Here is a 12910-nt window from a genome sequence, read left to right as displayed (position 1 = left end):
CTGTTCGACAGTGGAATTTGCTGCCAAGGAGTGTGGTGGAGTCTCCTACTTTGGAGGTCTTTAAGCAGAGGCTTGACAACCATATGTCAGGAGTGCTCTGATGGTGTTTCCTGCTTGGCAGGGGGTTGGACTCGATGGCCCTTGTGGTCTCTTCCAACTCTATGATTCTATGATTCTATGTGTAATGAGGCACTATGCACATGGTTATAGGCTGCACTAGGTTTTTTTAGGGCTAGGAGTGTGGATTTGATTCTGTCTTTGTATCCAGAACCTTAGGTGAAAGTCCCATTTCAGACGGCTGACACTAGCATCTTTCAAAGCATATTCAACAGCAGCCTCACATAGAGTACATTGCAGTAATCCAAGCAGGAAGCTTGTGAAAACACCGATAACTGAGGCCAAATCCTTGTCTGAGAGGATCAGCCACAGCCAGCTTACTAGCGTATGTTGGCTATGGTCCTAGTCTCTGCTGCCACCTGAGAATCCATCAGTAGTGCCAATAAGTTCTTTGAGGCTGAGAGGTTGGAGTCCAGCCCCCTTTTCTCCACACACAGGTGCTGTGCTGTCAAATATGACAGCACCAACCATCTTGATGGTTCTGCACACAGCTGGATCAAGATCCTTGTTTAGCATATACTTTGAGCTCTTTTGCCCCTTCACAAACTCTTCCCTTGAATATCGCCTCTCTGTCTCTCTCTCTTACTGTGTTTTGTGCAATTGAGAGCTTATCTGCTAAGATTCGAAAGCTGTCTTACTAATGCTGATTTTACTGACTGGTGTTCAGGGTGACCAAGGACAAGCTGGACCCCCGGGGCCTCCAGGGCCTCCTGGACCAAGGGGTCCTCCTGGAGATACTGGCAAAGATGGCCCTCGCGGAATGCCTGGCTTACCGGTGAGTCAGCCATCCATGTGTGTTAATATCATAGACGTAGAAAGGCTTCTTATAGCTGAGAAGTATTCATTATCCATGTTTTGTGAGTGAAATTACAGATGCACATTGGGAATGTGTGATGCTACTTGCAGATACAGTGTGACTAGGCACTGTAATATACCGTATTTTTTGCTCTATAAGACTCACTTTTTCCCTCCTAAAAAGTAAGGGGAAATGTGTGTGCATCTTATGGAGCGAATGCAGGCTGCGCCAGCTATCCCAGAAGCCAGAACAGCAAGAGGGATCACTGCTTTCGCTGCGCAGCGATCCCTCTTGCTGTTCTGGCTTCTGGGATTCAGAATATTTTTTTTCTTGTTTTCCTCCTCCAAAAACTAGGTGCATCTTGTGCATCTTATAGAGCGAAAAATATGGTAATAATAATAATAGTGGTGATGGTGTTTAATTGTTTTTTTAATTATTGTTTTGTCAATGTTTTTAGCAATCTTGTTTTTTCCCCTGCAAGTCACTAGAGTTCCATCAGAGGAAAAGGCAGGTATAAGTAATAACGTCAGAAATAATACCCAGATGCCCTGGTCTTCTATCTTCAATGCATATTGATCTTTCCTAATAATTTTAGATAGCTGGCTGGCATTCACTTTATAGAACTGCTATGTGGCTGTATTGCACTCATAGCAAAAGCATTTCTGCACAACCTTCATTCTGAATAACCTTTAAAAAGCAAAGGCATTGCATTTGATTTTATAGCTGCTTCTTCGGTGATAGTTAACATTAAGAGAAGATAAACAAATAGTCTTTAATTATTAATGTATGGGTGTTTGATTTCTTATTGAGTAAGAAAGCATTTTTATTTACTTTTAGACCAGGGTGACTAATATGTGGCCTTCCAGATGTTGCTGGACTCTCAACTCCCATCAATGATGATAGTTCTAGTTTAGCACCACCTGGGAAGCAGCCCCTCATTTAAGCATTTATAATTTGCTCTTATGTCACCTGACTCATTTTCAAAGCATTGACATATTTGTCTTCCAGAGGATGATGACTATTGACTTAAATCAGAGCACCTTATAATCCCTGGCCTGATACGTACTTGATCAACTCTTAGATCTGATTCTATGTCTAAAATTAGAACTGCCCTATAACACTTAAAAATATTGTTACATGCCACCCAGCTAATTAAAGAGCATATCCTCTTAGAACACTGCCAGATCTGTGGCACATAGAATCTAGTCACATTTCTGTGAGCACCAGCGGCCAGGAAATTCTGGTAAGCAAGGCATAGCAGGTGCTCTCCAAATGGTCACAAATTCGTCAATAGATATTTCACTGCAATATAACAAAGAGACAGTTGGCATTAAAAGAACATAGGAAGAGCCCTGCTTCATGCAATTGCCAATTCAGTGCTTTATGGAAGCCCCAAAGCAGGCACAGAGATGGTTTTATACAAACCATTTTGCAGTGTGCTGATTAAGCAGTGTATAAATCCTGTTAAAAAAGAAAAAAAGAACACGCCCTGTTGTTGGTCCGCAGCATCTGATGCTCAGTGGCCTCTGAACATGGAGGGTGGAAATTAGTGTTGTGGTTGTCAAGTTGTTTCATCAGGCCAAGCATTACAGTCCCCCCCATGCACCATTCTGGAGGTTCTCCCAACCCAGTTTTGGGGGGCATGTGGCAGGAGAAGAAAGCCCAGGTGCACAGGAAGAAGTCCTTGTGCAGGGATTCCACTGAGAGGACTGATTTGATGAATCCCATCCAGAATCTCCATATAGCTTTCATCACTAATGGCCATTGGTAGACATATCCTCCATAACTTTGTCTATTCCAATCCCCTTTTAAAAGCCATCTAGACTTTTCAGATGCAGGATGCACTTTTAACCCAAGCATGTACTTGAGGACACATTCCTTAGTCTTTTACTGTTGTAGTGCTCCTGTTATGGCCCACCTTGGATCAAGCTGTGTTCCTGACCCACCAGTTTAAGACCAGTGATCTAGACTACTTGCCATCCCGTAGCAGTTAACTCTATGATTTATTAAAGCACAAACTGAATGTAAAGAATGGCATTGATGTTGATAACATTTTGTGTTTAAGGGAGAGCCAGGAAAGCCAGGTGAACAAGGCTTGTTGGTAAGTCCTCATTTCTTTAACTGATAAGAACAACCTGCAAGAAGTATTATAGTTTCCTTTCTCTAATCATTTCCTTTTGCTGCAAGATATATGGCATGCCACTCGTGAGGCCAATGGGAGTTGCAAAGTAAATTATCTGGCAAAGTCATGAAAGAACTGGCAGAGATCTCTATGCACATGAGTTTCCACAAACATAAGAAAAAGTTGGAATTTGTAGATTTTTTGTTTTCTTTTGGAAAGGGTATATCTTATAGCATTAACACTCATTGTTAGAAAAACTAATCCCAAATTATATTCTCTTCAAAATCTTAATGCTATTCACAAGGCCCTAATCATTAAATAGTTCTCTCTTGTCCTGCCATTTAGATAGGCCTGGAAGAAAACATAGCAGTTGATAGCAATTCTGAATATCAATGGAGATCTTCAAATTGTCACATATCAGATATTTCACTGTATTATTACAAAGAGACGCCTGATATTTAAGAAGATGAGAAGAACCCTTCTGGGTGTGACCATCTACCTGGAAGAACCATCCTGATTCTTACTATGGCCAACTTGGGCTTGAAATAGTGACCAAGCAATAGCCGGGTTTCTAATTATGACTATCATTCCTTATAGACATTTCAGGTTGGGAAAACCATGGTAAAGTACTGCATCAAAACCAACCCAAAGCTACAGTGAAACACTAGCTCTGCTTTCTGCCTAACCAGGGACCCATGTGCTTTGCTTAAGAGGCTTTATGTTTTCAGAAATGAGGAGCAGCTATTGGTTCTTTATCTCAGAATTTTAGATGCGCAACATGATACCTGGAATATGTAGCAGAGACTTTATTCAGCCTGCAATATCCATATTGGGCCTAGGTCTACCTTATGGCTACAATATAGTTTTTGTGGAATGGAATTATGCTTTTTGCATAATTTTGCCTGATGAAGAGTTCTGCAGAACTCAAAAGCTTGCCAGTGTTAATTTTTGTGATATTTTAATGGAGTCTAATGAAGTGGATTTTGGAGGGTTTTTTCCTTATTGACCAACATAGCTGCTTTTAAAATCTGTCTGTCTATCTATCTATCTATCTATCTATCTATCTATCTATCTATCTACAACAACATACCCTGACAGACCTCCCTGTCTTGTCTTTGCTTAAATGTCCATTGTTCAAAACTGCAGGTTATTCATATTCACTCTGCTATTTAGCTATCCATTTATCTCCTTTGGTATATAAATAGCTATAATTCCATTGTTCTCTCTGGGAGCTTATTGAAAGGTGGGGCAGGGGAGAGAGAGAGAAAGAGAGAGTCATAAATAGATCATGAACAGGTCATCTGCAAAGGCTTTATAGCTTGGAGGGCCAAGCCTCCCTTACTCCCAATGGCATGGGAGAAATCCCTCCAAGGAACAAGGCTGCTGTTTGGCTCAACTCAATGAGCTGAAAGTTCACAGGGTAAGGAGCACTTGTCAGTATGAATAAATTCTGAAGTGTATTTTTGTGGGAGGTTTTAATTACAATTGGCATATCCATGCACAAATGCTGGAGGCGGACACTTTGCTGGGAAAAAGTGATATAATGCATGATTCATATAATACAAGAACTCGGCAATATTTGGAAGTACATGAGCATACGTACACAAGACCCGAGAGATACTTTAAATTCCAGTGTAAAACTACTATCACTTATTAAAAGCCTTAACTTTAAAGGACATATTTCGTTCCAGGCGCAAACATTATAATTATAATACATTACAACGATTGCTATTTATTTATATCCAACCTTTTTCTCCAGAGAGCTCAAAGTTGTGTACATAGTTCTCCCCTTCCTTATTTAATCCCCAGAACAACTGCAAAGAGGCAGTAACTGGTTCACAATCACCCAGTAAGCTTCATGGGTGAGTGGGGATTTGAGCCAGCCTGGTCTCCCAGGTCCTAGTCCGACACTCTAATCACTGTGACAATCTGTACTTGTACATGATGCTTGCATATCATGTATAATACTGGTAAATTATGCCTAGTTTGGTAGAGCAGTGGAAAGTGCATGAGAAATCAGCAAGGTATATGCTATTCTGTGGTAGGAGAGGAGGGAGAGGCAGCAGAGTGGTTGCCTTTAACAACCGTCTGGCCTTTTGCAGATAGCTTGTAACTAGAGTGACAAGGCTTAATGAAAGATGAAGGCCTAGTCATGCTAACCCCCTCCCTGCTTCAGATTAGTTCTTGTAGAGGTATGGCCTAAAACAAAGATAGCGGCAGAATGTGACAAGCAACTTCTGCTCTGCCATGAGAGTGGAGTTTGGTCCAGGTTGTGCTAGAGCGGCGTGGCCTTGGCCAGGAATGGGAAACTTGCAGTCCACTAGATGTTGTTGGACTACAGTTCCCATCAACCATGACCATTGGCCATGGTGACTGTAACTAATGAGAGTTGAAATCCAACAACATCTGGAGATCCACAGGCTTAGTGGGTGATTTGCTTTGAGGGAGTTGGTGAGGAGTGAAGGAAGACAGAAGTCTGCTAGTAGAACTTCCCTAATCCTTTTGTCAGGGTTTCAAAATATGGAACAAGTTGTAGAAGTCAGTTAGGTTTTCTTGAAACTTGGATTTAAATCCCCAGCAAGTCAATTTATAGAAGTTGTTGTTGTTAACTACCACAACCCCCAAGTTCCTTACACAATGATGATTGTGGATGGAGAGTAAACATGTCTTCCAAAATCATTCATTACATGGGTAAATCATGCATTGAATGCCTGTTTTCCACGCCTAATATTATCATGCTAGTAAAATGTCTACTTTTCCCTCAGGTTTTAGTTCCTCTTGACAAGCTATTTTGTACTAGGGAAATATGTCCTTGACAAAATGTTGTCATGTTATCATCTGTCAAATACATAATATGAGACTGAGCTATACAGCTGCAAATAAAATGTTTCAAGTGTGTTTTAAGTACAATATACAATGTGACACTGGATGGCAATGGTGAACCTTATGGAAAATTCAATGTATTTTTTAAAACACTTTTTTTAAAAAAGCATTTTGAGAATGGTTTTTATATGTATGTAGATTCCAACATGGAAAGTTGAAACTAGCTTTTACCAGGTATTAGGAATAGAAAATGCTGTCCAACAGTGGCAGATTTATTGGTATCAGAAGAGCCAGGTTGGAGTGCAATGTAGAAAGTTAACATGGATATAAGCAGGAGTTGGAATTTTTGCAGAACTTCTAGGTTGGCAGGAGCAGGGACCGAGCAATGGGAGCTCACCCCATTGCGGGAATTCAAACCACCGATCTTCTGATTGGCAAGTCCTAGGCTCTGTGGTTTAGACCACAGTGCCACGCATGTCCCTTTGCAGCTTGTAGTTAATGCTAAACAGAGGAGAAAAAACATCCATTATACATTTCTAGTACAGAGTTTTGCATTTCCTTGATGTGAAAAACATCGGCTGATTTTGACCCAGCATAGGAACATTTACACAATGGGGCATTTTAATTGGTCATTTAAAGCTAAATTGGCTGCATTATTATGCTAATTGAATTACTGTTGTTGTTTTTTGCTTTCCAGGGGCCTCAGGGGCCTCCAGGACAAAAGGTATAGTATAAACGATGCTGTGAAAGTGATTATACTTCGTGCTGCCAAATTTCATGCTGTCAGAATGAAGGGCATTAGCTACTGTATCCCACACTGAAGCAGTTAGTTTAGTCTGTGTCAAGCTCTGTTTTCCCAAAATACATAGCATGAGATTCCCAATCCTCCGCCCCTCTGTATGGGAAAGGAGCTTGAGCAATGCCAAGCAAGACTTGTTTTTGATCCATCTGTTGAACTTCCATGTTACAGAAGTTACTACAGTTTTCTTCTTCAACGCTGGGAAACTGATGAAACCAAACTTAAAACATTGTGGGATATACAGCTAGAGTTTCAAATGAGAGGCATGGTGTTATTCAAATAGATCACTGCCATATGACACACACCCCCCAAAAAAATTCCAAACGAAACAAAGGATTCTAGGTGTCGCTGATAAATGGTGCTTGGTGGCTGGCCAGTGTCTTCCTATTTCTATAGTAACCTGAGAGCTCACTTCCTGTGAATGCTTCCGATATTACTTACACTCATCAGGGTTTACGGCTAAAGTTTGATAGAGTGAACCTGCGATTTATGGACTGCAGCATTAAACCAATACTAAATATATCAAGACTAAAAACAGTTTAAATGGGTTTATGCATTTAACCCAGCCCCCCCCCATCAGCTCACAGAAAATTGTTTTAAAAGCTATCTTTAAAAGTTAATGTATTATAGTAGGTGTTTCATAAAACTAAAATGTTTAGGAAGAAGCTGAAGAAAGCTGAAAAGAAAAATTAGTAGCATTGTAGGTGGGGAAAAGCATGAATCTTCTGTTTCAAAATCGCAGACATAATTTCCTTTTCTAACATCACCATCCTTACAAAATTAAGTAACACATTGCTAGTATGATACTAGTAAGTAGGGTTGCAATGAACATGGAGTGGTTAGCAGTAACAGCAGACATTAAAGCTGCTGTAATCTGCTTATCACCATTTTAGAGTTACAGCAAGAGACACGGGAGATCTATAGCTACAGATTCCATTTTGAAAACATTCCCCCACATTCTATATTCCTGGAAAGAAACTAGAAGACAAGCAAATACTATACGAGTATCCAATACTTTGGCATTTACTTCTCTCACTATAGCATGTCTTCTATTGTTAAATTTCAGTAATGCTCCGTAATGGCCATTTCATTCATTGTCGACATTCCCAGCCTTTTTTCATGTGACAGTAGCCCTAAGGATATGCTGCCAAATCTGTTAGAATATACTCAAGGTTAGGGGCAACTTCATTCCAACATGGACAGGTTGAAATCCAATCTAGTGCTTCTGATTCGCATCTGCTGGAAGCCTATGATCATTGGCAATTCTTGCTGCCTCTCCCTTTTGTTATGTTGTTACATGGACAATATTGGAAAGTATTGTTTATTTCTATAACCTTCTTCACAAATAAGGCTTAGGCATAGGGTTCAGAAAGATTTTATCCTGCGTTGGACCAGCTACAACAGTTGTTCCAATAACTAAGTTGGATCTTTAAGGAAGTAAAGTACCCAAATGAGCTTAAGAAGTTAGTAGCCAATAAATGTACCTTAATTTTATTAAATCCCCATTGGATAATCCTAGCAGCAGCACCTTTGTCCTACGGGCTTGCTTCTTATCATTGTAGTACCTCACAAATACCTTCCGCTAGAGGTAAGTCTTCTAATTTAGAACTGAACCAGAAAGAAAAGGGGAATCTAATTGCCAGGGGTTCCTAAACTGTTTGCAACAAGTCCTGGCTAATGTTATTTGTTGTCATGGGCAACTTTTCCATCTGTTCCTCTTTCCTTTGCTACAAGCAGGCCTTTGGAACAGATGTTTAATCACATATGGCACGATCTGAAGAATTGTTCAGAAATGAAAGATAAATTGGTGGTTTTGATTTATTTATTTCTCTAAAACTTACTGATGTGCTGGTGTACACTGCACGGCTGTTTCGTTCAAATTTCAAGCTGTCATTGAAAATGCATAAAGGCCAACATACAAATTATTCCAGAAAGGCAGAAGGACATCTAACTAATAGCAAATTGCACTATAGCTGGTTTTAATATATATATATATATATATATATATATATATATATATATATTATTATTATTATTATTATTAAAATTAAAACCACTTTCAATGCTGGGCTCCATTTCCGATTTAATTTACCCACTGATTGAGGGCGATAAAACTGATGCCATTATGAAGGATCAGGATATTTTGACAATTTTATGTTTAATTATTTCAAATTATATCTTTAAGGCATTGATGATATACCAGGTGGATCATAGTAACATTGTTCCTATAATTGCACGTGCTAGATGTTAGGGGTTACTCTTCAAAATAGGTACTACTGAAGGATAAGTGTTTAATTTTTAGTGTTCTGTACAAGTGTCAAAGGATGTACAAATATCATTCAGTTAATTGAAAACTATGATTAAGAAAAGTTAGGAAGTTCTTGACTAATAAAATTCTGAATTCATTATATAACTAGAAGAGCTTTATCGAATATATAAATAGAGGTGCTATCCTCCACAAATCCATGAGCTTATGTGGGATGACATATTTAGAAAACATTGACTGATGAATATTTATCCATCTTCTATTTTGTTTTTGGTGTGGGCCTCAAGAAAGCTGTGTGTGTATTCAGAGATATCTTGTGTGTTCTAAATATGAGTTGATCATCTTTTTTCGGTTGTTTACACTTTTACTGGCTATACTTTTTCTGCTACTGCTCCATAATAATAATAATAATAATGTTTTGTAATTTTTTGTAATTTTGTAATTTTTAAAAAAAGATTCTCACGCACACAAGCTTGAAAATGTGACAGTTAACCAAGTGTAATTCTGAATCAAAATAACAATTATATAAAAATAAGTCATATTTCAGAAGAGTGCTGTCCAAGTTTACAGAACAAGGCCACTGAAATTTCAGTGGGTTAATTAAACTCCTCAGTTATAATAACATATGGAACGAAAGCACTGCATTTACACTGAGGTATCTCACGAGGAGTGTGATATATTTTCCTGAATCCATTTATGTGCTTCTCTTCAGGGTTCCTTTGGTGCACCTGGTATCCCAGGAATGGATGGACAACAGGTGAGTCCCACACAGTTTTCTACCCTTGTTTTTTGTTTGTAGTAGCAAAAATATTATTTTTGCAAATCCAGTTAATCAGGGCATGCATTTTTCTAATTAAAAAAAGAAAAAAAGCAAGTGATCAATAAAGTAAATAATAAATTAAGTCATGGGCCCAGTGAATTTATTGCATAGGAAATACAGATTGTAAACATTGTGGCAAACCACCCCTACACAATCAACAACACGTAACAAAAATGGCTGCAATCCAACACATTGTTTCCATGCATACGAATCTAACTGAAATGAATGGGGCTTAAGAAGTGAATTGGCACTGTGGGATTTTTGCCTTTTCTGATGACAGAGAGATTACAGAGGAATCTATCAAGATAAGAAACATATGAAGAAAATAAAAATTCATCCTGGAAAGAAGGGGGAAACGCAAATGAATGCATTTGGCAATACGTAAGCTAGAGGTGATCTAAAATAAAGCTAAATGGGAAAAGAAGTCGTCGTGGCTTAGATTGCCCATAACATGTGTTCAGTAGTTCAAATCTTTCAGTTCCGTCACCAAATTGGGTCACAGTTCACCGTGACTGGCAGCCTGCATTCAGTCTCTTACTAAAACAGCAGGGTTTTTTCACATCAGCACTATAGACTGTTGGCAAAGCTGGTTATACATAATGTCTGGCCTGACACTTGAAAAATACTGTGCATCTATTGTTCTCATAAACATTAACTTTTATATCAAACTCGTTTTAAAAATTATGTGACAGCCACAATGGAATGGAATTACTGCATTTATACAAGAGCAAGTCATTGCACACAACAGTACGAGTACATAAAATTTCGTGCCCAAACTGTAACAGTAACCACATTGTTTGTATGTGATTTGTAGTGTTAGAATTTACAACTAATGGTGTGTGGCTCTTGGCTAATAAGGAGTAAATATTTTAATGGCTTGTAATTTAGGTATTAACAAATAATAAGCCTCTTACTGCTACACTATTGGAGACAGTAGGGCTTTTAGAAAGCATTGTGCTTATCAAATTAGAGGGAGAAACTTTCCTATAGCTTATGAACAAATGTCTGTTTCTATCTACATTTTCAGCCATGGGTGCTGATGAAAATTGCCTTCCTTTCCAGCATGCAATGGCTAAAACAGCATGTCTTATGGATTTCAACTTATACCTGCAATTGCTAGAAACTTGACACTCAGTCATGGAAACTCATACATATCATGGTGGCAGAGGTCCACCCAGTGCATGGGTCCAGAAATTGCAGAGATGGTGGGAATGGGATGGCACATTTTCTGTGATATTCCTGTGTTGAATGCCTCAGTGCTGAGTTTGAGGCTGCTACAGGATAACAAACTACATTTTTGCAAAGTCTCTCAGCCTGATCTGAAAACTCACATAGTATTTCCATCAAGGCCTAGGTGACCCATCTGAACTGCAGTCCAAGTGGTTTATCACTTGGATAGCAACAAGGGATGGAGGAATTGGTCAATTTAACTGTGTCCCAGTTTCTCATTTTTCCAATCTTAAGTTCTACTCTCAACACTTCCACATCATTTTGCATTTTTTTTAAAAAAACAAAACCAGTGTGGTGTAGTGGTTAAGAGCGGTAGTCACGTAATCTGGGAAACCGGGTTCGCGTCTCCGCTCCTCCACATGCAGCTGCTGGGTGACCTTGGGCCAGTCACACTTCTGTGAAGTCTCTCAGCCCCACTCACCTCACAGAGTGTTTGTTGTGGGGGAGGAAGGGAAAGGAGAATGTTAGCCGCTTTGAGACTCCTGAAGGGGAGTGAAAGGCAGGATATCAAATCCAAAAAAAAAACAGTTCTCATAAAAATTCACCAGCATTTTAGTGTGGTTTTCACAAATATACACATTTTGTATGCAGTTTTGCCGAAAGTACAGTATGTTATTTTCCCTAAATATATGCATATGTACACAATTTACCATAGTTTATGTGTATTTTTTTACATATTTGCTTGGCTGGAGAACTTCATTGCAAATTCAGAAAACTGCAAATTTCAAAGGATGGCTTTGTTTCAGTTTGTGGATTGTTTTGAGAAGTGCAAACTTAGTATGTTTGCGTTTAAATGTGAACTGAATCAAATTTCTTTCCTATCCATCCTTAGCAGTGACAGAGTCATAATAATTTTGGGATTTTTTTACAGGCTTGACAGCTCCTAATAGAATGTGTGCTCCTTCCTTTAGCGGCATTTTTTCTAAAGCCAGCTTCCTCCTTAAAAAAAAAAATCTGGCTAGTCTCAAAGTGCTGAACATAGTATTCCATATGCTTATATACATTTTTACAGTACTATTTTTCACCATGAACACCTCCCTCGTTCTCTTAGAATGGCAATGGCGCCCACCTGAGAGGTGCCAGAACTGAGTACCGGCAAGTTCTAGCTGAAGATTGCATTTTTCATCTTCCCTTTTCAGTGGCTGAAAAAAAACCTTTGACTTTATCCTCTTTGACTATATATATGTTACAATTTAAATCAACTAAGTCACAAACCATCTATATGTTTTGTGGTAATGAATTCCATAAGTTAACTTTGGTCATCATTATAGCAATTAAAGGGAGCAGGGATGTTTAACAGTCCAGTTCCATAAATTAATCTTCATTATACGCATCATATGAATCCAGATTTGCTTCACAGTCATCTTTAAATATAATCTTATTTGAGAAGCAGGAAGATCCTTTAACTGGGGAAATATACAGTGGTACCTCTGGTTAGAGACACTTCAGGTTCTAGACGCTTCAGGTTACAGACTCTGCTAACCCAGAAATAGTACCTCAGGTTAAGAACTTTGCTTCAGGATGAGAACAGAAATCGTGCGACGGCGGCGCAGCAGCAACAGGAGGCCCCATTAGCTAAAGTGGTACCTCAGGTTAAGAACAGTTTCAGGTCAAGAATGGACCTCTGGAATGAATTAAGTTCTTAACCCGAGGTACCACTGTATATGATTTCACAACTGTTAGAGTTGCTTCCGCAGGGCATGTTTAAATGTTGTGTAGCTCAGAAAAAAGAAGATAATATTAAGAGCATAAAAACAGCTGCTGTTTTTGTGTCTTCATCTGTTTTTACAGTTTGTGTTGTACATCACAGGTATGCAGGTTAGAGTGGGAGGAGATTAGCATTACATCATTTTATGAAAGGAGATCCTAGGATTCCTAAGGAGCTAAGAACCCACTAGACCAGTTCTCAAGAACATGTTTCTCCTGGAGTTTGAAGA

General features: G+C 39.0%; 1 protein-coding gene across 1 annotated transcript in view; it reads left to right on the top strand.

Moving 5' to 3' along the window:
* COL25A1 (collagen type XXV alpha 1 chain) overlaps positions 1 to 12910 on the top strand; it is a 309311-nt gene that overhangs the window by 215329 nt on the left and 81072 nt on the right. The window contains exons 9-12 of the mRNA XM_083459390.1: positions 785 to 892; positions 2979 to 3014; positions 6556 to 6582; positions 9636 to 9680. Coding sequence (XP_083315516.1) covers positions 785 to 892; positions 2979 to 3014; positions 6556 to 6582; positions 9636 to 9680 — 216 coding nt within the window. The remainder of the gene's footprint in view (positions 1 to 784; positions 893 to 2978; positions 3015 to 6555; positions 6583 to 9635; positions 9681 to 12910) is intronic.

The sequence above is a fragment of the Podarcis liolepis genome (genome assembly GCF_965112155.1).
Source record: "Podarcis liolepis genome assembly, chromosome: 9".
Classification (NCBI taxonomy): Eukaryota; Metazoa; Chordata; class Lepidosauria; order Squamata; family Lacertidae; genus Podarcis; species Podarcis liolepis.
Note: the sequence above shows the minus strand (reverse complement) of the source record. Positions and strands in the feature narration are given on the sequence as shown.